Genomic DNA, 27,764 nt, shown 5'->3' with positions numbered 1-27,764 from the left:
CTTGGAAATTATTTTTTGACATGGAGAAAGCTAAGTGTGCAAATTGCGCCCCTTTCCTTTTCACATACCGACCCCAATGCGCTGGTATCCTTTATTCCATATTCCCACAATAAACATTTCCACAAAAGAAATATGTGGAAAAACGAAGAGGGAGAAAGAGAAGGTGGGGACAGGAAAAACAAACGGGACGTTGTTCAGTTCGACCATCGACAACATTTCGACATTCAAGTTGCTTTGCTAATTGAAAATAATTTTCACTAACGATGCAAAAGAAAAAGGAGAAAGAAACAATAAATAAGAGGAAAATGAAAAAGGAAAAGAAACTACTGCTGAAAACTTAATGAAAAATCAAACTAAAACCGAAGATGGGGTCGCATGTAAGGAGCACGAAGTTTGACCAGCAATAAGAAGGACTTTGTATGCCCTAACAGGTAATAAATATTTTAAATTTTTTAATTATTTTACTATAATTTTACTATATTTACTTCAAAGAAAATTAGAGCAGGTGGCCTCGACTTGTTTTGAGCAAAATTTAAAACTAGCTATATCGTTCCTTTTGCCGTCAGTTTAATTTCGTTGCTAACTATTAGAAACGAATCACTGAGGTGTTAAAAATAATTGGAATATAATTGTTAAACTCCGAATGGGCAAAATGCGTTATGCAGAAAGGAAATCAGGATATTACAGTGATCATGACACCGTTAAGGGGAATCTACAGCGTAAATTTGTGCTACTTATTTGGAAGGTCTTGAACATGCATTTTTCCGACAAATGTTTTTACTTCAAAATGGTTGTCCTCTCCCTGATGGGCTTGCCAATATTGATGATTATGCGTGTCTTTGCCACACCCGAAGTTCAAAAGAAGATCCTTTACGATACGATTGAAATTGATAGTTTAAGCAAAATGCATGAGGAACTGGCAAGAGTGCAAAACTATACGAGCATTACGATTGTGGAGAAAGTTGTCTTCACACCAAATCTGAAGCCCTTCGAAGAGATCATGGCTCTGGCAGCAAAAAGACTGCAGCTTAAGGATGGGTATCAGGGATGCGAATCGGAAGATGAAGTTGTACGATTAATAAAGTATGAGGGAATATTCGCTGGTGTGGTATTCCGAGACGATGAGGCGCCAAATACAACGGTAACAGATTTACCCAATACCTTAGACTATGTATTGAGATTTTCACCATTTCTCATGACAAGCGAGAACAAGGACAAAAAGGATATATGGGTGACACAGGATCTGTATCCACCATTTGGGGAATTATTGAATCGTGGTCCCCGTCAAAGTGAACGCAATACGAATTATGATGGGATACCTCCAGGGTACATACAAGAAGGTTTCATACCGCTGCAACATGCTATTGCCATGTCCTTTATAGTGTTAAAGACTGATGACGTATCCGAAATCTTTCCACAAATTAATATGATGAAATTCCCGTATCGTCAATATATCTACGACAAAGTGTTCGTGGCCATTAAATTATGGTTGCCCATAGTTTTCCTGTTAGCCTATGTGGTGCCTAGCTATTTTATGGTCCGCACTAAGTGCGATGAGTTTGACCGTAGCTTCATGAAGACCTTTAAGATCAACCACATAAATTGGTGGGCCTGGGCAGCTGTTCTGATGGGTGTCCAAGTATTCATTACCATCTTGATATTGATCATGCTAGATGCCGAATGGTATGGCGGAGCCATCATTCATTGCAGTCAATGGACGGCTGTGATTTTTTTTCTATTGTGTTACATTTGGGCCAATTGCGCCTTTGTCCTGATGTTATCCGTGGTGATTATACGTAAACGAAGTAACGTTAAATTCGGCATAATTTTGCATTTACTTACCTATTTGCCATTTCCATTGATATTTATATTCTACTTTGACATACCCCTCGGCTATAAGATGCTCTGCGCATTGTTCCTAAACACTGGCCTGGCTATGGGCATTAATATCATCAGTAATCTGGAGCATACCAACGAAGGCCTCAAATGGAATAATTACAATAGACCACTTTTTGCTTCAGATGGCCTTAGTATGTTACATGTGAATGAGATGTTGCTACTATCTTCATTCCTTTGTATTGGCATAACCCTTTATGTGGATAATCTTTATTCCCCGGATGTATCAGCGGTGAATTTGGATAAGGAGTCCATGTCGAAAAAATTTTATTACCCTTTAACAAATATAATACATTTTATAGGACGTCTATGGAGAAAAACTCAGAAACGACCTTCGGTTCTAAAAAGGCTGGGAAACTCTCTGCTCAGGGCATTGACCACTCATGAGGATGACTTATATAACGATCAAGAACGGCAGCAAGACGAAGGGCCATCAACGAGCAACGAAAATCGCAGCCTAAACACTGTAGGCACAACGAATAGGAACACTTCAAACGATCCCGACATAAATGTCTATAGAGAAAAGTCTGCTTTTCTATCGCAAGCCTCGGGACCGAGTCCTCCTAAACGCCGTATTCGAAAACAAGTGCTAACTGGTCGAGTCGTTGCAAGTTCCAGTAGTTCCATTGGCGAATATACACAGAAACCGCTTCGATCGAATGCTATAATGTCTTCTGTGCAATTATCCATCGATAACGATCATCTGCCATTCCAACACACATTGAATGAATCTCTTGAGGATCTTAAAAATGGCATACAAGTCATAAATGTTAGCAAAGTCGTTGGAAATACAACGTATTTACAAAATATCAATATGACCATACACTCAAAAGAGATAACTGTGTTTCTGATCCGAAACAAAAGTGCTGGACGACTTTTACTTAGTAAGATTATCGCTGGAATCATTAAGCCCACCTCAGGTAAAGTCATAGTAAATGACATTGATATACATCAGCCCAAGGATATGGATACAAGTCGATTAATTACTATGGTGCCGTCCCAAAGCATAGTCATGAATGAGTTGACGGTTTGCGAGAATTTCTACTTCTATTTGAATCTTCGGGGTGTACGATCTTCAGGGCAAATTGATCGGGAGATTAGTAAATATATACATCTAATGCATGGCGAAGTCTCAATGCTTAATGAATTCGCGGAATTCCTTAGTGAGAATATGGCAAGACGTTTGAACCTCTGCTGTGCCCTCTGTGGAGGTAAACATGGCATCATAGTGGATGAGCCCACTATGGGCTTTGATCAGAATAATCGACATTATATCTGGGATTTGCTGAAATTGGAGGCTCGCTCACGTACCATAATAGTGAATACAGCTTACTCCGATGAGGCTGAAATTCTTGGCGATCGCATTGCCTTGATCAATTGCGGACAATTGATGTGCTACGGCCCCACCAAAGAGTTGATAAATAAATTTTGCAGTGATTATGTTCTCGTTTGCGAGAAGAGCACGACCACTAAACTGAATTGGATAAGTCTGCAGAAATTAATCTACCACCATATCCCCAATGGTGCTAAAATTCTTCCGGATACGGGAAATAATATTAAAATAAGCATACCAAACGACCATGGATCTCAATTGGCTGGAATTTTGAACGATCTTGAACATTATGGTAGTGATAATGGCATTCAGAAGTTTTGGGTCAAGCTGAAAAGCCTACGTCAGGTATTCCACTGCAGTTTAACAGAAAATAAGGAGCACGTAGAGAACCTTCGACGAGTCAAATTGCTGTCTGAAGCGACTTTTGATGAGTCCACCATCGAGACGAATAGTGACGATCGCACTCGGCAAACTTTTAAGGCCTTGATAGCCAAAAGATTAATATATATGCAGCATTACTTTTGGGCGCCACTCTTGTTGATGATTATAATGGTGATTTGCATGTGCCTGGAAAATCCTAGCACGCACTTGGAACATCTGCCCAGTATGAATATTAGCATTCACAGCTATCCGAATTCCATAGCACTGATGAAGGTCAGCTCCGATGTGCAACACTTGTCGAATTCGTTCGGGATTGCTCGGGGTTATGAAGACTATCAAGAGATATTAATTAATGCGAGAAATACAGAGGATCACACATTTAAAATCATACGTGGCAGGCGTGAGCTGCTCCAATACCTTCTCTTCCAGCAGTTGGTATCAGAGATGAATGTGAAAACGTTTTATGTGGCTGCTGTCAGAATTTCTGCGCAGGTAAGCAATAATCGATAATTAAAAAGTTTCTTTTGTCTGTGACATCCATTTGATCTTATTATCAACCGATTAGGTAATAACTTGCTTTTGGAATAACAAGCTGCTGCATTCTGCACCTATATCCCTTAATTTGGTTCACAATGCGCTTGCACAATATTTTATTGGAATAGATGCGGAAATTCGTGTTGAGAATCATCCGGTACCCTTTAAAAATAGTGATATGCTTGACTTGATAAATACGCGGCGTCGCATGCATATGGGCTTGGGAAGTGTTATGATTTGTATAATATGTCTGGCCCTGATAATAATGATAGTCCCCTTGATCTCTGATCATAACCTTGGCACAGGACATCTGATGTATATGGGAGGAGCCAGTCCTAATTTTTATTGGATCACTCAGTTCATATGCGACATGGGTCTCTATGCGGCGGGAATCGTTTATTTCATCATTATTCTCTTTGTCTATGATCATTTTGTGAAATACGAAGAGACGGAATATGATGACCCCGTTCTGATAATTCTTATTATTGCAGTCTTTATACTATTTGGTCTGTCGGTGATACCTTTCATTTACTTATTTACTGTGATCTTTGGGCAATTCGTTTATGATTGGTCGGGCACTATGCTGATACTATTGGGTTCCACCGTTTTACTGTTATTGGTAATACCCTGTATAATAATAGAAATTGAGCATGTAGTGGATCTTTATTACTTATTTTGTTGGTCACCCAGCATAAACCTAAAACGAGCCTTGAAGTATCTGCACATTCAGCGCGCCCTGATACGAGCTTGTGATATTATTGGCGGTTGTGCTGAATATCCAGATTGTTGTGATATGCCAGGCTATCTAGGCCGTGAATATCCTGGAATACAAGTTCCGATTGCCATGTTAATCGTACTGAGCCTTGTCTATAGTTCGATATTTATTCTGCTTCTTCAGATTGACTTGGAGTGGAGAAGATGGAGAAGCATAAAGCGTGAGCGATCGGAAGATAAAAAACTTAAAAAGAAAAAACGAAACAAAATCGAACACATTCCGTTAGACGAAGATGTACTACAGGAAAAGGAACGTGTTAATTCTTTGTCGAAAGAGGAAATGAAACAAAAGCCTTTGGTTTTGACTGGAGTAAGCAAACGCAACAAAAGTCCCTTTTATCTGACGGATGTCACCTTTGCCGTAGAACCGCACGATATCTTTGGTTTGGTGGGAATACTTGGTTCTGGCAAGTCAGAGATCATTAAACTGGCCACAGGTATTTCTAGCATTGATAGAGGTGATATATATATTAACGGGACCAGTGTGAGACATAATCAAAATATCACCAGAAAAATGATTTCCTACTGCCCGAGAAATAATGTCTTGATTGAGAGTATGACCGTTTCGGAGAATTTGCATTTTTATTGTGCCATGCATGGACGTAAGGCCGAGTTTGTTGCCGACATCATCCGTGAAGTGACTTATAATCTAGGACTCGAATTGAAACTTCAGAAATTGGTCAAGGATCTGAGTTATACCACGCGTCGTAAGATCATGTTGGCCATAATTGTCACTTCGAATGCCAAGATTGTTTTGATGGACGAACCGACACGTGGCCTGGATGCTGATAGTCGTTTACAAGTGTGGCGTATAATTAATTTACTGAGAGATAGAGGTCGTACGATAATTTTGGCCACCGATAGCATGGATGAGTGCATTGCCCTTTGCAGTAGAATTGGCATTATGGTCAATGGCTCCCTTATCAGCATTGGGTCGGTCAATCATCTAACGAGTAAATTCTCTAAGGGTAGCATTCTGCAAATACGCGTACCGGGATCCACATCCTTGAAAAGCCTAACGAGCTCCACAGAAGATAGCTCCAGTTTGTCGCACGCTTCACATTTGGGATATCCCAGTGTCTCCAGTCATGTGAGTGTGCAGCAAATCTATCAGATAAATACCTGGAAACTTCAGGACTCGACCAGTTCTGGTCAAGCTCTTTGGCTTGCTCGATGTCAACGATATCGTGATATTAAACGCTTCCTTCAGGCCGAGTTACCCCAAGCCAAACTCAAAGAAGAATATCGAAATGTTCTCACTTATTACATATCCTTCAAATCGATGCCATTATCAAAAGTTTTCATGGCCATGGAAGCGGCCAAGGATGTGTTTAATCTCGATAGCTATAGAATCACAAGAACTTCATTGGTTGATATCTTTGATCGTTATGTCAAATCACATGTACATTTTTGGATCAAAGAGGATACTGAGAAACAAAATCCAGCCAACAAGACATCCGCATTTTTAGCAAGATCGGAATCATTATTTAGCAAATGAATCAATATTGCAGAAAGAAGGAACACGAATATAACAAATTTGTTTCTTTTTTACATTTCCCAAAATAAAACTACTAAAATACATATTTCGGTTTTATCAAACATTGAATTCGTTTCCTACATTCCTCTCGAAACCCTCGCATTTCAAAACAGAAATCGATAAAAGAATAACCAAATCATCTACTTTGATATATCTTGGATGGCTATCGTTTTACAAATGATCAATATCAACAGTCTATAGCCAATATATCCACTCAACGTAAGGGTAAAGTAGTATAAGGGTAAGTAGTCGCTGTCAGAAGCTAAATACAAGAGGAGCAACAGCATATCAGGTGCATTGGCAGGACTTCTATAAAGGAAAGAAGAATGAGAAAGCTGGTTAAGGAAACGCATGTCAAGCAGCCAAGTGGAAGTGCTTAACACCAGCACCCACAAATACACTTACAGTGTGCACACTGAAGTGAAAAACAAAAGTTAGTCAAGAAAACTTACGGTTGTTGGTAAGTTTTCCATTGGCAAAATTACTTATATATTTTCTTTCACACACTCTCTCTCTCTCTCTCTCTCTCTCTCAATCTCTCTCTGTGTATTGCTTCTTCGTTTTTAAATGAAAATAATTTCTGTAAACACACACAAGTACTTATATAAGCTCAGGGTGCTAGCCTGGTCCTGCTGCCAGCTTCTGTGTTGATGTGTCTTGAAAGCCAAGTTAATACTTGAAAATAATTTATCGAGTGCATTTATAATTGATGAGTCTTGTGGTTATGGGAAGCCTCTCTTATTTATGTTATTGTTGCTTTGTGTTGTTCTTATTCTTTATAATTTCATTTTGTTTTTTTTTGTTAATAAATATCTAATTAAAATAATTGTATCAACATAAATCAACTTTACTTATTTCTTTTGTTATTGTCTTACCAAATTTTTTAGTTGAGCTTAAAGTGATCCTGTTCAAGGCTCACACTCGAACATTCAAACTATTGATCCTATATATTTCCATAACTAACCAATTCATTCTTTTGTTATTGGCAAAAAATCTAACAAATTTTGTCATAATATTCACACTTTTGAGAAGCACTTTGCATTGGACTTTTGTTTTGACTCCCAAATGTAGGCAACAGTTTCTGACATTTCATTATTTTTGTTGTAGCTTTGACTGGATACTAGTCCTCAGTTGACGGCAATCTCCTCTCCCACTTACCCCTTCATCAGACATTCGTTCCGTCACCCTCAAGCATAAACTCAATAGAAAATTCGCCTCAGCAACGAAACTAAAACGCAAAAACTTTACCCATTTTTCCCACTTGCAAACCAATTCAAATGCAAATCCAAAATAACTGAAAATTCTTCAAAAATGACTTCGATTGGTTTCTCTGGTTTTAGTCTGGCAAGCGGCTTTTGTGTTTGCCCTGGCCATAAAAGAAAAACCCCAGAAAAACTTTGCTTCTGGTTTCGTTTGCTTGGCTTGGCCTGCTTTTATCACTTGAACTGCACCAGGAGCAGCCTCGACACCAGAAACAAGAAGTAAAGCCATTGTCCTGGGCCACAGGAAAACAATGGTAGGCAGCCAGATCAAAATATAAAATTTCAATGAATTTAATTTATGTCTTTCCTCAAGTTTTCAATTTTTAAAGCAGACGAAAACTCGATTTCAGTTTGGTCAAGTGACATGATTGATACACACGAAGACACACACACAGACAAACACACAAACACACTCAAACACTTACCACAGCTGAAAAATCCAAAGCAAACAACACAACAACATACGACACGAAGACCAGAAAACACCAGAAATTCAGGCGACCGTACACACTCATAGAAAACACAAACACAAGGACGTCAACAACCAAGGCTAAGAGGGCAGTGGCGTAGTAACGGGGGGGGGTTTTGGGGATAAAACCCCCCCGAAAATTGGTTCATTTCTTATAAAATTGATTCAGCCAATTCAATATCTTTGATCCTAAAACATGTTAACCCCCCCAAAAAATTTTCTGGCTACGCCACTGTAAGAGGGACATGAGTTCAGCTACTGGATGGGAGAGGGAGGGGTTTCGTAAGCAGCTTACTGAGCAGCCCATAGAAGGAGTATTTTGCAGGGCGAAGGCCCTTGCCATAAGAAAAAAAAACAAATGATTGAAGTGTGAAAAGGATTTTGCATTTTATTTTGTACCCGCAATATTCAAACTTTGATTTCTGGTTGAAAAATTTACATTTTTCATTTTCTTTGATTTGCACAAACAATTTTCAAAAGCCCTTCAATGGTGATATGAAAGCATTGTATGGAATTTTTGGTTACTTGAATTTAGCCAAGCAATGATTTGAGATGTTTCAAAATTCCAAAATTTTTACTCATTCATAAGTTGTTTAAACTTCAATTTAATATTTAACCTGTTTAGTGTATTACAATAACACAATGTTTTGTTCACTGTTCGAGTGTGCTTGAACTATATAAATGTTGCATTTTGTATTTTAATTGCTCTCCAAAATCAACTTGACGATGAAAATGGAATTTCGAATGCTTAAATTTTCTCTTTGGTTTTAAGTACACATGATGATGGCTATAAGTAACTGCGGATGCCGAAGAGTATGTGGAAATAAACTATTTAAACAATGCCAAATAATAATCATATAAATAGAGGGCGGACCGAAGATATATAAATAAATAGAATTGGCTTATATTAGACTTAGAGAAAAGGTATTTTTAATCATATTGTTAAATTTCTCCCCTATCAACTTTTTGCATTAGCTTAATCATATCCTCATAGAGCATAGTTCTTACATCCTTTCCCCAAACAAAATCAATATGATTGAATTTCTCATAAGCCATCAATTGCTTGTGGACCACATTGGGTAATATTCGACTCAAGCGTTCCACATCCTTCACAGCCGTTAACAAATCATTCCTGGAATAGAACAAGGCGACCTTACAATTGACATTCTTCAACTTATATTGTGGAGGTTGTATCGCGCCAGATTCCCCATATCGTCTTCGATTCTCGTCAGGATTGTAGTAATCATATTTATAGAAGCCACCGCTGTGAACTAGTTGACCATAATGCATGAGCGCTTTCACTGAGCTACCCGATGGCCAGTGACCCGCTAGTAAAGGAGCCAAAGTAACACTAATTTGATCGACATCCACGCCAGCCATTTGAAAAGTAAAATAGGCACAGGTGTTGGGTATAAGAAAAGTGCAAAACTTGTAAAAAACTTTACTCCACGTTTCATTTTCCGGAGGAAGCTCATAGATACCAAGATTTTTCAACGTCATCTGAAAGATGGGAAATTTTGTAGAAATAGTGTTTAAAAATATAAAGTAACAAGTAAAGTAAAACCTTTTTCCTGCCTCCCTGGCTCTTAACACACTAAGTAAAAACTATATCAACTACAATTTACTTATAGTTAAATGCTTCTCAAAAACCAAGTACCAGTGCAACCAACACAATTTTTTCCTAACAACTGAATGACCCACATATGTAACTACACAGATTATCTCTGGAAATCTATCTTAATCAACTCACCGTAATCAGTCGGACATATCTGGCAGTAACCGTAACTACAGGACCTTCAACATAATCGAAGAAGGATACCGGAGCCAAGGCTTGCATCAATTTGATTTTCTTCATATATTCGGGTCTATCACTGCCCATGGCCAAAAAGCTTGTAGTGCCTTGTGAATGACCAACAAAATGAACTTGGCTAAAACCATTGCTTCGCTGTAAAACGTAGTCAATTGCAGCTGGCAGATCATATATGCCAATTTCGTGGAACGAAAAGTCCCAAAATTGTGGCTGTCGACGATTATAACGTTTGTGTTTTCGCGAATATCGATTTCCGCGAGTGTTCAACATCCAGACATCATAGCCTTGTTGACTAAGCAGATAACCTAAAGATATTGAAGGTCCCAGTAGAACCCAAGTGGAGGAACTATCCTGAATTCCATGAACCAACAAAACAGGTTGTCCTCCTGGTTTCGGGATACGATGGGCAGTCACAATGAAACCATCTTCTGTTTCTATGTCATGTATCTCCGATGGATAGCCATATTTTTTTATTAAATCGGGCTAAAATAAATTGAATGCCAATGTTAATTGACTTGTCATATTATTTTGAAAATCTACTTACCGTATTCAAAAGACCATCCTCAACCAGAGTCTTATTATATTTCGGTAAATCGGCATAGCAAAAATTTATGTGCATAAAAAACCAAATAAAGTAGCCACATAAATATTTAAAATTTACCCTTCTAAACATAGTTTAATTGTTTTAATTATCATCTACTACTTTTCAGGTGTCTTTTTTTTTTCAACTAAACCTTTTTTCATCACGCAAGACCGATCAACATCTGTAAGTAAGACGAAATAAATCGAATACTTTAATTAACTTGATAGTTAATTGGGCCATTTAAATCAAAATACGATGATAGACTAAGTGCACTTAGACATATAGAATGCCAAGTCATTTTAAAAGTGTACTATATGTAATTAATCACATGGAATTAAAACTTATAAAAGAATAATTTTCTAATTTGCAAATGTTTTCAATTGTAAAAGCATTTGAAATTAATACACCAATTCTTATTTTTTAGTATTTATTTTAATACAAATTTAGCTAGATCTTTAAGAATACCCTCTCCTCTAATACTGTCTAAAATATTTAAATCAAAAGCAATTAAAAACAACTTAGAATATATAGGTAAATATTTTAATGACTGAACTACTTATAAGTATGTATATATTATTATTTATTATTTACATCACTCACAAGAAACAATATTAATAAATAGTTAAGAAAGGATAAGGGTAAGGGATAAAGGGTAAGCAGGATTCTTCATTCACTCCATTCTGCTATATATTTTTTTTATCACAAATTTTTGTAATTTTTATTGAACTTTTAAAACTCACTTAAAAAAATAAAAAAAAAAAAAATGTCTATCTTTTTAAGACTTGCAAAACAGTTTAATATCAACTCCACTTTTAACTTTTGCCACATTTTGGCCACTTTTTACGATTGTTTATCAATTTTTAGAATTTTTATAATTCATTCTTACGAAATTATGTTGAATCCTTTTAACGTGAAACAATTTGTTCTTAAAAGTTCTTTTATGTTTTCCAACTATGTATTTGAGCCCAAAGCTATTATTTTCTTTAGTTTCACTTTGCTTCCCTTTCAACGATCCTATGTGAACTGATCAGCCAAGCTAATCAAGTCAGCATATTTAAAAGCGAATTCTAACTACCTCTAATCCCCCCTGTAGTCTCCCCTGCTGCATACAGCCGCGAATTGTATCGTTAGATATGCATAAAAAGAGAACCCTCTCAATGGGATTTAGTATATATTAAATCAAGTTTATAGCAATGCTGTGAAACTGTTGGTATTAGATAAACAAGTTGATAGACAGTAGAAGAAATTGAAAACACAAAAAGGTCGAAAGAAAATTAAAATTAATGACGTGTACCTCCCAATTGAGCAAACACTTTAGGTTGGAACAATACAATTAAATCTGAACAAAATCCGTTGTTCTAGGTCAATTCACAAAAGAAAAAAAACGATCCCACAAGTAATAGGAATAATTCAAATTCAATTAAGAAAATATGTGGAAATTGATAGACTTGCCTAACAGGTTCTTCAGATTTCATAATTAAATAATATATTAAATATAATACATATTAATCGAAGCAATTCGTTTCAGTTGAGAATACTGGAAATAATCAAAGGTATTTAATTTACTTGATGCTATTGCGTTGAATTCTTTAAATGCTTAGCATTTTTTTCTTTTAAGTAATCCATTTTATTTGTATACTTCTAGGCTCCAATTATTATTCCATTCAACAAAAGTTTATTTGTTTAAATTCTAAGTAAATTGCCTAATCTTCATTTCCCATTCAGATAAAGTGCCTCATTTGAAGAGAAATTCATATTAAAATATATTTTTCTTGTCATATCTTGATATAAGAAAGTTGTCATTAAATTCCTCTATAAATTTTATTTAAATACATATATGATCATTAAATTTGTACTGAAATTGGCTTAATTTTCTAGTGTAGGTTAAGAATTTATTTACCTTGCACTTACATTGAATTAAGTAATTTGCAGAAGGCAAAAGTTTCCCTTGCGACCCCTAAGTACATATATCCAAGACTAAATCAGCACTTTAGTCAAATTTTAGAACTTCGCAGGTTTATTTAAAAATAATAATAATTGAAGATAAATAACATTTGTTTTTTACATTTAAAGAATACAAATGAAATAAAATAAATTTCCATAAAATTTTCCAGCAATAATATCAGACTTTGTATGTTGTCTGCATATTGAATATAAATTTAATACCCCGAAAAGTAAAACAAAAGCAAAAAGAATTTCCTGGCTATGTCAGTTGCAATTTGAACAAGTTTTCTTTTTATCAGTTTTTTATAAATTTTTGGCAACTCCTTTATACCACTTCCGACTGTCACATGCCATGAAAAATTTAAATGAAATATATATTTTTGCTATAAATTCTGCACAGATACAGATTCTATTATCTTTTGGCTAGCCGCAAGTCTTTCTGACCCCCAACCAATCTCCTCACAGTGAGTGTCTAATTTAAATATTTAAGCTGTTTAGTGTATTACAATAACACAAAGTTTTGTTCACTGTTCGAGTGTGTGCTTGAACTATATAAATGTTGCATTTTGTATTTTAATTGCTCTCCAAAATCAACTTGACGATGAAAATAGAATTTCGAATGCTAAAATTTTCTCTTTGGTTTTAAATACACATGATGATGGCTTTAAGTAATTGCAGTTGCAGAAGAGTATGTGAAAATAAACTATTAAAACAATGCCAAATGACAAAATTTAGGTTTATTAATCATATAAACAGAGGGCGGACCCACAACAGGGTTTTTAAGATATATAAATAAATAGAATTGGCTTATATTAGACTTAGAGAAAAGGTATTTTTAATCATATTGTTAAATTTCTCCCCTATCAACTTTTTGCATTAGCTTAATCATATCCTCATAGAGCATAGTTCTTACATCCTTTCCCCAAACAAAATCAATATGATTGAATTTCTCATAAGCCATCAATTGCTTGTGGACCACATTGGGTAATATTCGACTCAAGCGTTCCACATCCTTTACAGCCGTTAACAAATCATTCCTGGAATAGAACAAGGCGACCTTACAATTGACATTCTTCAACTTATATTGTGGAGGTTGTATCGCGCCAGATTCCCCATATCGTCTTCGATTCTCGTCAGGATTGTAGTAATCATATTTATAGAAGCCACCGCTATGTACTAGTTGACCATAATGCACGAGCGATTTCACTGAAGTGCCAGATGGTGCATGACCAGAAATTAATGGAAGTAAGGTAATATTATATTGATCGATATCGACGCCAGAAACTTGCAGAGTAAAGTAGGAACAGGTGTTTGGTATAATAAAAGTGCAAAACTTGTAAAAAACTTTACTCCATGCTTCATTTTCTGGAGGAAGCTCATGAATGCCAATAAGCTTCATAATCATCTGAAATATAGAAAAATTATTATTTGAAAACCCGAAAAAATAATAATAATTTCTCTTCAATGTAGAAAGTACTTCTACACGATTGCAGATATAAAGAGTTCACTTTTCTGTGAAGCTACTCCATAATATGGAAACAAAACATATTTCTGTTTATTTCTCAACTCACCGAAAAGGGCTTTACGTATTTGGCTAGAACGGTTACCAGTGGTCCTTCAACGTAATCAAAATATGCCACTGGAGCCAAATCTTGCACCAACTTGACTTTCTTCATATAGTCGGGTCTCTCGCTGCCCATTACGAAGACACATGTAGTTCCCTGGGAATGAGCCACCAAGTGGACTTGGCTAAAATTCCTGCTATGCTGTAAAATGTAATCAACTGCAGCTGGCAGATCGTACATGCCAACTTCATGGAACGAAAAGTCCCAAAACTGTGGCTGATATCGATGAAAGCGTTTGTGTTTACGCGAATATCGATTTCCACGAGTATTCATGAGCCAAACATCATAGCCCTGCTGACTAAGCAGATAACCCAACGATTTTGAAGGTCCGAATAGGACCCAACTAGCTGAACTATCCTGAAGACCATGAACCATTAGCACAGGTTGTCCTCCAGCTTTTGGTATACGATGAGCGGTCACAATGAAACCATCTTCTGTTTCTATGTCATGTATTTCCACTTGATAGCCATGTTTTCGTATTAAGTCGGGCTAAAATAAACTGGTCATTGAATTCTGGAATGATCTTTTTACTCTAAATATCTACCCACCGTATTCAAACGGCTATCTTCCAGCAAAGACTTATCATATTTGGGTAAAGCAGCATAGGATAAATTTATGCACCAAAGTAACCATATTAGGTAGCCATGCAAACGTGTTAAACTTAACCTTCTACACATAGTTCAGCTATTTCTATTATTAAATACAACTTTGGCACACTTTTTATCTGAATCCGTTCAACATCTGTAAGTAAAAATGAATAAATTAAATTTACTTGAGATTTAATTGGGCAGTTTAAAACAAACAAATTATATACTTATGCCAATTAATTATAAAACTACACTACAATTAATCACTTGGAATAAGATTAGAACAGAAAAATGAATAATTTAATATTCTATAGTCAATTTGAATTCGATAAAGATCTATAATTGTCTATTTATGTGCATAGATTTTGCAATAATTTTGTGGGGTAAGTTAAGATTTCACTCTGAAGTTTGCTCCCTTTTCCAATAACTTATGTATTTCTTTCATGTTTTATGTGTATGAAATAATACTTTGTTGTTTAGTGAAATATATGTAAATAACATTTTTAATATTTTATTTTATTATTCAATTTCACATAAATGTAGACAGGAAAAGCGGTTATTCCAAAAAGAAAAACCCTTAAAAAAAATGTAGAAAATTATTTTAATATTTGTTGCAACGTTTTCCACTTTTTTTTTGCCATTTCAATGGGCTCTCTAACATTTTTTCGTATAATTTTCATAGTTGTTATTTATATTATAAATATATTTTATTTAAAATTCGTTTAATATTAATGAATATAAACTTATTCACATTTTATTTAGAAGTACTTTAATTATTATTGTATATTCTTTCCACTTTAGCTTGGTTGTGCTACCTTTTCAACGATTTAATACAAACTGATCAGCCAAGTTAGTCAGGTCGACATATTTAATAGCTAATTCTAAATTCCTCTGACCCCCCCCCTTGTAACCTCCCTATGTCACATAAAGCACGATATGCATAGAACGAGAATTCTCTCATATATATTAATTCAATTGTTGATATTACAAAAAATCAAGTTGATAAACAATATATAAGTATATACATAATCAAAAAACAAAAAAAAAGGTCAAACGAAAATGAAAATTGATCAGGTTTACCTCTAAACTATATGTGAGTACTGCAACTCGAAGTAACATAATAAAAGCTGAAGCAAATCGCTTGCTCTAGGTCGGTATAGGAGATCCCACAAATAAAGAAAATAAGTTGATGTGACACATAGTTTAAAAAATATGTGTGAATCGATTAGCTTGTCTAACTATCTAACTAGTTGTTCACATTATTTTCACGTGAGCGAGTTGTGTTTTCATAGTTAGTGATAAACAAAGCGATTTAAATAAGATGGCAATTTTATGAATATTTTTGTAGATTACGCTTAGATTTAATCAATTAAATAAATAAATATTTAACAATATCTCAAATGCATACTGTAAGTAAATATTTGACACTAAACTAACTTAGACTATTATTTGGGCCCCACTTAAACTGAATTTTCCTGCTCCTTCATCAAATCGAACATGCGCTCCCATAGCAATTCTCTAGCATCAATGCCCCAAATAAAGTCCAAGTGATTAAATTCCGGATAGTCAACAAGATATTTGCTCACAACATTCGGCAGCATGCGATCCAAGTCTTCCACATCTTCGGGTTGAGCTAACCAATCGTTTTGTCCATAGTAGAGAGCAACTTTGGCTTGAACATTTTCCAATTTGTAGGACGGTGGATTTATGTTGCCATAACGCCAATGATTCCTGAGCCAACCGTAGTCGAATTGCCGGAATTCTCCCGACCTTTTCAATTGGCCGAAATGCTGCATCTGCTTGGTGGAGGCTCCAGCTGGGGCGTGACCCACCACAACCGGCAACATAGTCTCGTTTAGCTGAGACTTATCAAATCCTGTGGTCAGGAATATAACATTCGAGCATATCTCTTTGGTGATAGTTGTCTCATCGCAAATAAGCTGATTGAACATAACAATGAACTCGTTTTTCGGCAAGAACTCGTGAACTCCGATCAATTGAAGAACAAACTGAAAAAGTAATACCAAAATGTTAAAGAAAAAGCCAATCAAACAAGTGAGGAAAAGGATGTTAGATGAATAAATAACAAGTTTAGTTTCGTCCTATCAAAAGTAAACTAATCGTTTTAAAGGAGCTGAGTTTAAAACTAACCTAGTTAACGTTAAATATAAGCTATTTGGAATATGGGATGGGTATGGGAAGGATTTTGTTTTGGGGAAACTTACGCTCACCGATAAATGCCATTCGGCCAGGAAATTAACCACCGGACTACGGCAATGTTTGAGGAAGGCCACCGGAGCCAGAGCTTGCATCAAAATGATCTTATCCATATATTCTGGTTTTTCACTGGCCATAATCCAAAATACAACCGATCCCTGAGAGTGTCCAATATAATGCAACTGTCTTGTATTCGTCTGATTTAGGATGTGATCAATCGTTTTGGGTATATCGTACAAGCCCATTTCATGGAATGTGAAATCCCAGAATTTGGCATGATTTGTCGTATATTTGATGTGCGATCTCGAATAGGTATTGCCGCGACAATTGGCCATCCAAACGTCGTATCCCTGCTCGTAGAGCAAATAGCCTGTAGATAGAAACCCAATTAGTTTAGCCTTCTTGACTAAAAACCAACTTACTCACCTAATCCCTTATTGGGTCCCATCATAATCCAAGTGGCCGAACTGTCGAGAAGGCCGTGCACTAGCAGAACAGGTGTAGCTCCCGGTCTGGCAATGCGGTGTAACGTCAATATATAGCCATCATCAGTTGTTAGGGTATGATTCTCGGCCGGATACCCATATTTGTGTATCAATTCATACTAAACAGAAATAAAAACGAAAACAATAATTAATCATGCTGTATATAACATATAGAAAAGTCAAGTTCGTGATAAGGTTTTGACTTTTTCTTTGAAAACACACAAAGATCATTTTTTGATAAGAATAAAATTGCTATGATTTTCAGAAGAAATACGTTTCTATGATTATTTTTAAGCCGAAATTTCTTTAGATTTCTGAACTGAACTTATAGCATACTCTAGGGGGATCTAAATGTCACATGCCCTTTTTTGCTTAATTATTTTAATTATAAACATTGATTTTTAATCGTCTTGATTTACATAATTTTCCGAGTTGTCTTCAGATAATTTTTTAAAATTTAACTTTTAACCTTGCCTCTTTAAGTTAATGAAATTCAACCCAAACGTTGGAATGAATTAAATGATTAATTACCCATTTTTTTTTCAATTATTATTTTTATATTATAGATTCAACAAAGATGTGGACACAATTTTTAAATATATTTAAAACTTTTAACAGATGCATATTAAAAAGCAGCTAGACAACTTTACTTAATTTTTTATTCCACTTGCAAGAAAAAATGGAATTGATAAAAAAAAAAAAATGGTTAATTGGCAAACTTGTTTTATGGTTTAGGGCTAACTCTTTTTTTTTGGCATCAAATATTAAAAAAACTAAACAAACATTTTTCACTCACTTTACACTGAACTAAACAAATTTATTGTTTATAAATTTATTTTTTTGACTTGCTTTTTCAATTCTTCTTACCGTGTTCATATGAGAGTCCTCTTGTATATTTGGATCGACATCATTTTCGATCCTCAGATTGCTATTAACGGCTATAGATCTGCCCAGCCAACTGGGTGATTTGAATTCCACATTGAATAATGTTAAATTTGAAAACATGAATGATAAATTTGCCCCAATCTCGTTTGTTAATAGGCCAAGGCAAAGCAAGCCAAAGACCAGACGACTCGACGTCGATGTCGATGATGGTAAAGACATTTTCTAAGGTTCGTTCCGTTCACGTTGAGGCCCAAGTATTGACTGATGTCAAATTCGATTTGTTCGGCAACAAAGAAATCATTGAATCACCCCAATCCAATATCAACAACAAAAAATTCAGACAAAATAAAAGCAATATATATTGGTCAAGCGATAACCTCGATTGTAGTCCGACTTCGTCACTAGAGTCTTGATAAGAAACTAACAACACAAAGCAGCAACCGTCAGAGTCCGGCTTCATGTGGGAGATGGGGAAGATCTTGACTTTGAATGAGAATAATAATACAATATAGTAACCAAGCACGCGATGCAAGAGCAAGAGAGCAAACTGAGAGAGCGAGAAAGAGCAGAGTAACAACTAAAATCTACCTAGGCAACAAGTTGCCAAGCCAATTGAAATGTTTCTTGTTAATTGTACGTAAATAAATTTCTATACATAATTTATTCGTACTTTGTCTCTGACGTAAGTTCTTTAACATTATTTTGTTTAATAATAAAGCTTTCCCATGCCCACCACTCTCTGTCTCTCTCTCTGTGTCTCTCATTCCCTGGCAATTATTTTATTTTTACAATTAATTAAATGTCATAAACAAATGAAATTTTTAATGACTTAAACTTGTTTGTAAACTTTTTCCCAAATAGAATTTTGTATATACATATGTATTAACGTTGGGGACCATCGTTCCGGTTTAATGAACTATGCCTTATGGATTAATCTAAAAACCAAAAAAAATCACTAAAAAAATGGTATAGACTTTGGTATTCCCAAAAAAAAAAGATTCAGTCTCAATCTAAGGTCAAGTGCGTTAAATTAATCATTTTTTGGACCGTAAGTAAACATTACAATATACTTGTTTTATTCTTTTTAGTGCAATCTGCTTAATACGTTTCTGAAACTGTAAAAATGTTAGTCAGATTTCATTATATCATGCGGCATTACCTACCCTAATATGAATTACTTTATGCTTTAGTCAAATGTTCATCAAATTTTTTGGCGTACGCGTCTTTACTTACTCTGTTATACAATTTTATTCCGTAACATTTTCTCTCTGTTTCACTCCATCTAAAAGTTTGACTCTCTCACTTTGCATAGGCCCCCCCTCACCCACCTTCTCTACATTTCTCATGTCTCTTAATTAGCATCTTTATTATATCATTTTGTCATGCTTCTATCGCTCGATACCGACTATCTCGCCCACTCAAGCCTAACAAAAGGTTTTCTAGTAGTTTATCGTTTCATTGCAATGCTTAAATCATACACCAAATGAACGTATGACCAAATGATTCATTTAAAAACAATGATTAGTAATTTATTATTTCCAGATCAAAGTGCAAAATTTATATGCACATGAGTCTCTATTATTATTGCATATACAATTTATCACCACAATTTGGTGTGATATCAGTAGTCGGTAGCCTCCGTCGATTCCGGCCGACATCGTTGTCGATTCGGATTTACCCCGTAATATGAAATTAATTTTAGACAATTTTCTATTTACAGGCAGTAAACAGATCAGAAATCCACAAACCAAATGCAATAATAATAGATGGTCGAAACATTTGACCAGATGATTGTGTGAAAACAGGCAGAGCAAAAGAGATAAAAGTCGGAGAGGCACAGTGGTTCAAGATGTTAGGGAAAACTCGCTTTAATAGTTACCTAAATAAGTAGATAAATCTATAAAAAGACCAAAACTAACGCCTGACATAGGAAAGTCTCTTTTGGATGATGAAATGGATGATATCCACCCAAAGAGATGGTGCATGGTCGCCAGTGGGAATTCTTAGGTTACTTATTTGCTTGTGCCCCATTTCTAATCTCTCCTGTAGTAATCATTAGTTTTAATTTTTATTCAATTTCTTGTCGTCTTTTTGTTCACTGTGCACAAAGCATAACTTCGAGTCGAAATCAGAATCAGAGTCGGTGATTCTCTCGGAGTCAGCTTATCAGACATTGGACAGTAGTGAGTGTTATTCAATTATTAAATGGAGCTTATTTTGCATTTAACCCGCACACTTACACGACACATACATACACACACACATATGTACACCACAGAAACACACAGACACAGCAGAGAGTGGCAAACAACAATGTGCAGTTTATTAACCGAGTTTGGTGAGCATAAAATATATAAATTTATGCATAATGTTATCGCCTGCCATTCCTCACCCCCTCAGGCCTCTCCCGTTCCCTCTATCACTCAATATCAACAACTGCAATGTCAGCAGCTTCATTTTCATACGAAACTTGTTTCGAATGTTTCGGTACATTTGTTGAGGCTTGTCAACATTGTTGCCAAGCCATCAAAGTGTTGCTAAGCCCATGACATGTGGCGCTTGGCATGCATGAAGAAGACCACTGAAATTTTTTGTTATTTATTTTGTTCACTTATATTAATATACATCAACATATATTTTAAGCTTTCACTTTGATTAACTTCAAGATTTGCCAGCTTCCTCCGTTTTCTTCACTCTCAAAGGCAAACAGCGTCCAAGGAAATCACGATTACAAGGAGACAAAAAAACACCATCAGCATAGTCAAAAGGAGGTTCAAGGTTTGTCTGGGACTTTTGATTGTTAATGCCATTTTGCGGCAAGGAATTAATCGAATCCATTTGAATATTTATAATGACAAGCAAGATTGCTAAAAATTTCCACATGAAAATCATTGTTCTTTAACCGATCTTTAACGTTGTGCTTAGCTTGAAACTGTTTTTCTAACTAAAACTTTTTCCCTAGGTAAGTTAAGTTTCCCCAGGGTCACGACCTATTAGTTATTTATTGATTAGAAACAATCTCTGATCGACGCCGCTTCATCAACAAGACTCCCGTGCTCTAGAAGTAGACTTCTATGCTCTCTCTCTCTCTTTAAGCCCTCTATGCACTCAGATACAGAAGAGTTATTAAAATATATAAGCCCTTATATCGCATACTTTGGTATGTACAAATACACAGGGTTGTTCATCATATCCCAAGTGCTTTCGAAGAAAAGAAATATTGCTCTGCTGTCTTTTTAGACGTTAAACAAGACATTGACAGAGTATGGCCGAGTATACCACCACCGTTTTATAATCTTTTTGCATCATATCTCCGAGAAAGAAGATTTAATGTGATTATTAGAGACGCATTCTCATCCTTAAAACCGATCTGCGCAGAAGTTCCACAAGTTAGCATACTTGGCCCTGTTTTAAACGCACTGTTCACAGGCAATATGCCAACACCCACCGAGTCCCCAACCAATGGCATGATAACACGGCTATTCTCTCCAGTGCATACGTCCCGCAAGATGCGACGGAAGCCCTTCAATGCATGGACCAAACGATGATGGATCTCTATAAATACCACCAAGTAAATTCAAACCACATTAGCCCTCAAAAGTTAAGCCTGCCATGCACTAACATTCAACAATAAAACAATTCCGACTGCCAGCAATGCCACATATTTGGGCGTCACGATAGACAAAAGATTAAATGTACCAAAAAACTCAAAATGCTAGACTGGATGCTTAAGGGGTCCAGCACGTTGACTTTCGGAAATAAAGGAAAATTCGAATTCTCAATTTGTTAATCCGTCCTATTGATAAGAACATTCCCCAGTCTAGGGCCTAGTTCTGCCGCAGCGCTGCCGCCTCACGTACACTGTAAACGCTCGTGTTTGTTCGGCAATGTCACTTCGGCAAAAATTTCGATTGATGCTCGTCAGTTCTAAAAAATGCTTGCCAAAACAAAATAAATCAATTGCTGTTCAGCATTCGATGAAGCAAGACCTTTTTAGAAGAAGAAAAATGTTTAATGCCGATTTGGAAAATTTATTTTTCATTATTGAAAATATGAAGGCCGATGCGCAATGCGTTATTATATAATATGAAATTGTGTCATTAGTTAAAATTTTAAGTAATCATTGTTAAGGGAAATGGAAATCGATTGAGCCAGTGTCAAAGCAACAATCTAAAAGAATTTCTAAAAGAAAAATTGTATTTAAAATCTGAAAGAATAAGAAATAAGGGTGAAAGGATAAGCAGCAACAGGAACCAGAGCAGGAGAAGGGTCCAGCCCTGTTGGTGGAACTGTATCATTCTTTGGAACTACCAAAGAAACAGGAACTAAGACTAAGTAGCCTTATTCGTAATTCGATACGTGGAATGAAATGTTACCTTCTAAAAATAATTTATTTAATAAATTTAAAATGCCGCATAGCTGCAACTTTTTTTTTCATTCAGTTAGTAATTTGCATTTTTATATTAAGGAAAAAAGTGTTCATTAGTTTGCACAAACAGCGAACGATCTCAACCGCAATTTTGATTTTACAATTTAATACAAATTTTAAAAATTAATAATGGTTATGGGATTAAAAGAAATAAGGAAAATATTTCTTATTTACATTCATTTCAGAAAAATTTATCTGCCACTTGGTTTTTGGAATCAATTTCTTAAATAACTTGACATTTTCACTTGAAATGGCTATGGTTCTTGTCTTGGGATATGGGGGTAAAAGGGAGTGTTAAATCAACCCCCCGGCAGTAATAGAAGGAAAAACAGAAGCATAAGGAACTCAACAGTCTTTAGAATTGAATGTGCAAATCTCTTAAAATGCGGGTTTTTGGACAAACAAGAAATTCCCACAGGACCAAAGTGCTCTCAATGTGTGGCAAATTTCGCAACTTTCCGATTCTTATCTCTTTCTCTTCCGTTGCTCCCGTATCAATTTCCATAGCAAGATTTATTTGGCAACAAAAAAATGTGAAGTAGGCTATAAAATATTTATTATTTTCATGCTGAGGGTGAAAGGATAAGCAACAACAGGAACAGAAGCAGAGGAAGGGTCCAGCCCTGTTGGTGGAACTGTATCATTCTTGGGAACTAACAAAGAAACAGAAGCATCAGGAACTAATACTAAGTAGCCTTATTCGTAATTCGATACGTGGAATGAAATGTTACCTTCTAAAAATAATTTATTTAATAAAATTAAAATGCCGCATAGCTGCAACTTTTTTTTTCATTCAGTTAGTAATATGCATTATTATATTAAGGAAAAAAGTGTTCATTAGTTTGCACAAACAGCGAACGATGATCTCAACCGCAATTTTGATTTTACAATTTAATACAAATTTTAAAATTTAGTAATAGTTATGGAATTAAAATAAATAAGGAAAATATAATGTTTCATGATGAATGAAATTCGAACAAAAATTTAAATGAAATAAAGCATTTTAAATTTTAAAATGCTTTAAAACAAGAAAATAATATTGGAGCTGGAAGGCCGGGAAAAAAAGTTGAGCTGTTTCTTCGACTGCTTCGAAACAACTGAATTTAGCTGTGAGATGAGGTCTAACGAAAACTTTCAGAGCCTACTTGACCACAATGAATTGACAAATTAAGTCTCCAGTATTGAAAAATCAGGGAAAAAAGTGTTGAGAAGTCAAGAAAATGAAGTGTTGAGAAATCAAAAAGTAAGAAGTGCTGCAAAGTGGGAAGTACGTTTAGGGTTTCCACCTATATTAAATTGGCTAGCCAGGTTACATTTTATAAAGATTTTTTGTTTTTTTGTTTACATGCATTTATTTGCTTTTGCGATTGGAAATACAATTACATATGTGAAAATTTAATTTGCGGAAAATTGCACATTTTTTAACTAAAGTATAAATATTTGTTAAAAATTTTTTTGACAGCTGTCGAAATAAAATTGCAATCGTTTATTTCATTTTTTTTTTTTTTTGTTGCTGTTGATAACCCTTTACTGCGCCTAGAGCCCCTAGCGATTCTCTTCCCGGAGAACAGCTGTTGCAATTTATACAAATAATTAACTGTCAGCGGCAGGAAAAGCTGGAATTTCCTTCCTCTCCTTATATCATCTTCCCTCTCTCTCTCTCCCTCTCACTCCATCCACCAGGAATCCTGCTAAGCGACACCTTGGAGGCAACAACTACAACAGCAAAAATTCCCTACACACACATACTCACACATACACTTGAAAATTATAGGCAATTTTAGTGAAAAATGGAAAATATAAATAAATGTTGATGGTTGTGTGAAAGGTGCCGAGAGTGTCAAGGCAAGAGGGGTGAATTTGAAAAATGTGCGAGAAAAATGATTTTTGCACGCCTCGTCGCATATGACAGAATCCGGGAGCCAGGAAGCAGGAGACTGTCGTCTCCGTCAGCTGCCAAAGTCATTAACTCGACAAACCGCGCCGACAACAATGTCACATCAGGAGTAGCTAACAACTAGAGATGAGAAAAAAACATGCATGTTTCCTATAAATAGTTCAAACGGAATTGTGATAGAAAGTGTTGAGATTTCATTTATTGCATTTACATTTCATCTGCTGATCAAAAATTCCATAAACTGACATATTGATACACTTTGTTGTCAGAACACTAAGTGATTGTTTTTAAACATGATCGATTGGGCAGAGGGATGCACTTTTTCAAGATTCATGGGGAAGGGGAAAACGTGAATCGCCTACTCGAGCACGCAACTTATAGGCAAAGGGAACTTCATCAAAATTTGTTATCGATCTACGTAGTCGACAAGTGTAACATCTTCCCTTAGCTACCTATTCACTTTAGGTCGATAAATTTACTCCTTGAAGCTTTTGCCATCTCTAAGAGCCAGCTACGGCTATGTTGTGGCCCCGTTGAGTTATGCGTAAGTGGAGCGAAAGTATATAGGCAGCGGCAGTGGAGAAGGAAAGCGGCAAAGGCATCTCAAAAAAATGTTAAGGCATTCGTTATATCAACAAGAGCACAACAATGGCTAAGTGAAGGAGTAAGAGTGGGTGACGATTCCTTGTTAGGCACATTACATCACTCAAACTTGAAGAGAAAGAGAGTCAAGCTCACAGCAGACTTTCTGTTAAGTGGGAGTCAACGTGGAAGAGAGTTGAGTTAGAGAGGGAGAGAGTGTTTTTGTGTTTTCTGTAATTGTAAGTCAAGGAGAGTTGCTGCCACTAACTGTGACAGAGGTAAAGCTGTTTCTCTCTACCTACCCATTACTTTTTTAATGAAGTGCTGCTGCCGCAGTTCCCTCTTCTACTCACTGCAATTGCATTCAAGGAACAAAAACAGCTGTAACAGTAGGGTTCTCAGGGTAGGCGAAGGGAACGTCTGGCCTTTGTGCTTTGCGGGCACGTTCCTGATTTACATACCCTTTATCTAGAAGGGTCCATATAGGATACATAAAGAGCACTTCGAAATTTTCAATCTAAAGCGTTGACGACAATCCCAGGTACCCAAAATTAAACGCATCTTGGTATCTTTTAATGATTTAAAAAAAGGTTAATTTTAAATCTATGACTATCAATTTATTAGTCATATTCTTGGGTATTCTTGAGCCGACTATTTTTCTTCTTTATTTTTTTGTTATGTTCTTCTCTGTTTTTGTATTTGCCTTTTAACGGTATACAAATCTTCCGCTTGGCTGAATTTCAAGTGGCAAATGCGTTAATTGGGCATTAAATGGAAAGTCAAAGCATTAGGAATATATTTATTTGGTATTATTTTCTTATGTTATATATATACTTGATGATTGTGTTAACCCTATTTAAGGATATGAAGGTAAAATAAGGTTCAATGTTATAACAAAGTCTTTGAAATTAATAAAATCAAGGGGGCCACGATAAAACTTCTAAAGATTAATACTTTAAAAACAAAGTGAATATGCGAAAATATTTATAAAATGTAAAAAAAAATATATATGAAGCGCTATGGAAACACTTGAGCTAGGCTAAAATGCATTCACATTTCATTGGTTCACTTTTTTCAAGCGTTTCCTGACTACTGAAGAATTGGAGGCCTGTTTATATCTTAGCATTTACATTATTTATCTGACCACGATTGCTTGGAGAAAAATTGTGGTTATAAAAAGGAATTAGAAGGAAAATTGGCTTATATTTATATTTTTTTAATGGGCGAAAGATGTGAATCAAGAACTACTGTGACTTTTCACAGACGGTTTTTTGTGGATTACATGGTTACAATTTTTAAAATCAAAAATGAATTAGAAGGAAAATATGGAGGAAAATTGGCTTATAAATTCAAATCCGAAATATTAATATACCATAAGGCAATATACATATCTGTTGCTTGTAAAGATCATTGTACGCATCGAGCGTGCAAGCCGTCACTATTGGCGGTTCGAAACCTCGACGCCTTAAAACCAAAATCACAAGTTGCATTTCACATTTTGCACCCAAAGTAAAGGAAGGGACGAATACACGCTTTAATTTGACACTGAGGGATCTCCCAAAACTGGTTACTAATGCAATTTTAGCCACCCATTTTTTTTTTTTTTTTTTTTTTTTTTGATACTCCATACTAGTTATTCATCCAGTCCAGATCCCGATTAAAAACAACAAACTATCAAATTCAAATAAAAATTTCGTATGATGACGTGATGCTGACCAAAATATAACTTCACATTTTTTTTCGATGAAAACAAAATGTTAAAAATAAAAATTATATATTTTGGGTTGTACCGCAAAAGTTCAGCAATGAAAATTTAGACAGTGAAAAATTTTAAAAAGGAAATAGAGGAAAAATTAATCTTTAATCTTTTTCATTAGATTCAGATGGGCATAAAAAATTTATTTCAAGAAGCTTTGATTTTCTCTTAATTAGACCTGTAAAACTGAGGCCAACATGATAATGCAGCAGCAACAAAGTGACATGAGGAAAAACACTTTTCCTCAATGAAGTTGAAATTTCTGTTGAGGACTATCGTGTACTTTTGGAAACCAAAGGCCGCGTGATAAAAAAGAAATTGAATCTTGCAAACATTAAGGAAAATAAAATTGTTGAAATAAAAAGTAATCAACTTAATTTTTAATGTTTAAACATTACATTAAAAATTTTAAAGCCTTATGATAATGGGAAGAAAAGAATAAGGAAACAAATCTTTTTTGGCCTACGAATCCAAAAGGCTTCATTTGACAAAAAAGTGTTAAGTTTATTTGATGAAAGAATAAAATACAGCATTTTAAATTTTAAAGTGCTTTAAATGGGAAGAGCCAGGGAGAGAGAAGTAAAAAGTTGACCTTCCTTCTTTGACTGCTTCGAGAGATGAGATGCGAGCACCATGAGTTAGTGATGTAAAAAAACATCGATGCATCGAACATCGATGATTTTTGGGCAATGTTTTCCGATGTTTTTCGATGTTTTGTGACATACCGATGTTTATCGATGCATCGATGTTTGACAGAACATCGGGTGTTAAATTTCAC

At 35.5% G+C, this 27,764-nt stretch overlaps 4 protein-coding genes across 6 annotated transcripts; 1 reads left to right on the top strand and 3 right to left on the bottom strand.

Annotated features, from left to right (window-relative positions):
* The first annotated feature begins 787 nt into the window (after positions 1–787).
* Positions 788–6,499, top strand: LOC137580710 (phospholipid-transporting ATPase ABCA3-like). Its single transcript, XM_068294826.1, has 2 exons — positions 788–4,102; positions 4,176–6,499. Exons 1-2 carry the CDS (start codon positions 788–790, stop codon positions 6,414–6,416), a joined length of 5,556 nt encoding a protein of 1,851 aa, XP_068150927.1. The 3' UTR covers positions 6,417–6,499.
* Positions 6,500–8,548: 2,049 nt separating this feature from the next.
* On the bottom strand, positions 8,549–11,582 carry LOC137581091 (lipase 1-like). Of its 2 annotated transcripts, none has more exons than XM_068295258.1 (4): positions 11,466–11,582; positions 10,541–10,760; positions 9,937–10,479; positions 8,549–9,686 (listed from the first exon to the last, which is right to left on the bottom strand). In XM_068295258.1, exons 2-4 carry the CDS (start codon positions 10,667–10,669, stop codon positions 9,129–9,131), a joined length of 1,230 nt encoding a protein of 409 aa, XP_068151359.1. In that variant the 5' UTR covers positions 10,670–10,760; positions 11,466–11,582; the 3' UTR covers positions 8,549–9,128. The 2 variants fall into 2 exon arrangements, with proteins under 2 accessions (XP_068151359.1, XP_068151360.1); XM_068295259.1 differs by having other exon boundaries at positions 11,320–11,570.
* Positions 11,583–13,245: 1,663 nt separating this feature from the next.
* On the bottom strand, positions 13,246–15,498 carry LOC137581176 (lipase 1-like). Its single transcript, XM_068295359.1, has 4 exons — positions 15,487–15,498; positions 14,697–14,889; positions 14,095–14,637; positions 13,246–13,928 (listed from the first exon to the last, which is right to left on the bottom strand). The coding sequence occupies exons 2-4, from the start codon at positions 14,823–14,825 to the stop codon at positions 13,371–13,373; spliced, it is 1,230 nt and encodes a 409-aa protein (XP_068151460.1). The 5' UTR covers positions 14,826–14,889; positions 15,487–15,498; the 3' UTR covers positions 13,246–13,370.
* Positions 15,499–16,072: 574 nt separating this feature from the next.
* Positions 16,073–18,794, bottom strand: Lip4 (Lipase 4). Of its 2 annotated transcripts, none has more exons than XM_068295357.1 (4): positions 18,305–18,794; positions 17,379–17,556; positions 16,961–17,322; positions 16,073–16,744 (listed from the first exon to the last, which is right to left on the bottom strand). In XM_068295357.1, the coding sequence occupies exons 1-4, from the start codon at positions 18,539–18,541 to the stop codon at positions 16,196–16,198; spliced, it is 1,326 nt and encodes a 441-aa protein (XP_068151458.1). In that variant the 5' UTR covers positions 18,542–18,794; the 3' UTR covers positions 16,073–16,195. The 2 variants fall into 2 exon arrangements, with proteins under 2 accessions (XP_068151458.1, XP_068151459.1); XM_068295358.1 differs by having other exon boundaries at positions 16,967–17,322.
* Between the last annotated feature and the right edge of the window lie 8,970 nt (positions 18,795–27,764).

This window comes from Drosophila tropicalis, unplaced genomic scaffold (assembly GCF_018151085.1).
Source record: "Drosophila tropicalis isolate 14030-0801.00 unplaced genomic scaffold, ASM1815108v1 contig_845, whole genome shotgun sequence".
Taxonomy (NCBI): domain Eukaryota; kingdom Metazoa; phylum Arthropoda; class Insecta; order Diptera; family Drosophilidae; genus Drosophila; species Drosophila tropicalis.
Note: the sequence above shows the minus strand (reverse complement) of the source record. Positions and strands in the feature narration are given on the sequence as shown.

What these genes read in the sequence shown, in the direction of transcription:
- LOC137580710 (XM_068294826.1), top strand. Translation starts at nt 788, where the DNA reads ATGGTTGTCCTCTCCCTGATGGGCTTGCCAATATTGATGATTATGCGT. An exon ending in CTGTCAGAATTTCTGCGCAG is followed by an intron (nt 4,103 to 4,175) that starts GTAAGCAATAAT and finishes TCAACCGATTAG; the next exon opens with GTAATAACTTGCTTTTGGAA.
- LOC137581091 (XM_068295258.1), bottom strand. Translation starts at nt 10,669, where the DNA reads ATGTTTAGAAGGGTAAATTTTAAATATTTATGTGGCTACTTTATTTGG. An exon ending in AGGATGGTCTTTTGAATACG is followed by an intron (nt 10,480 to 10,540) that starts GTAAGTAGATTT and finishes AATTTATTTTAG; the next exon opens with CCCGATTTAATAAAAAAATA. An exon ending in GATATGTCCGACTGATTACG is followed by an intron (nt 9,687 to 9,936) that starts GTGAGTTGATTA and finishes CCCATCTTTCAG; the next exon opens with ATGACGTTGAAAAATCTTGG.
- LOC137581176 (XM_068295359.1), bottom strand. Translation starts at nt 14,825, where the DNA reads ATGTGTAGAAGGTTAAGTTTAACACGTTTGCATGGCTACCTAATATGG. An exon ending in AAGATAGCCGTTTGAATACG is followed by an intron (nt 14,638 to 14,696) that starts GTGGGTAGATAT and finishes AGTTTATTTTAG; the next exon opens with CCCGACTTAATACGAAAACA. An exon ending in AATACGTAAAGCCCTTTTCG is followed by an intron (nt 13,929 to 14,094) that starts GTGAGTTGAGAA and finishes TCTATATTTCAG; the next exon opens with ATGATTATGAAGCTTATTGG.
- Lip4 (XM_068295357.1), bottom strand. Translation starts at nt 18,541, where the DNA reads ATGTCTTTACCATCATCGACATCGACGTCGAGTCGTCTGGTCTTTGGC. An exon ending in AGGACTCTCATATGAACACG is followed by an intron (nt 17,557 to 18,304) that starts GTAAGAAGAATT and finishes ATTTCTGTTTAG; the next exon opens with TATGAATTGATACACAAATA. An exon ending in AATGGCATTTATCGGTGAGC is followed by an intron (nt 16,745 to 16,960) that starts GTAAGTTTCCCC and finishes TTACTTTTTCAG; the next exon opens with TTTGTTCTTCAATTGATCGG.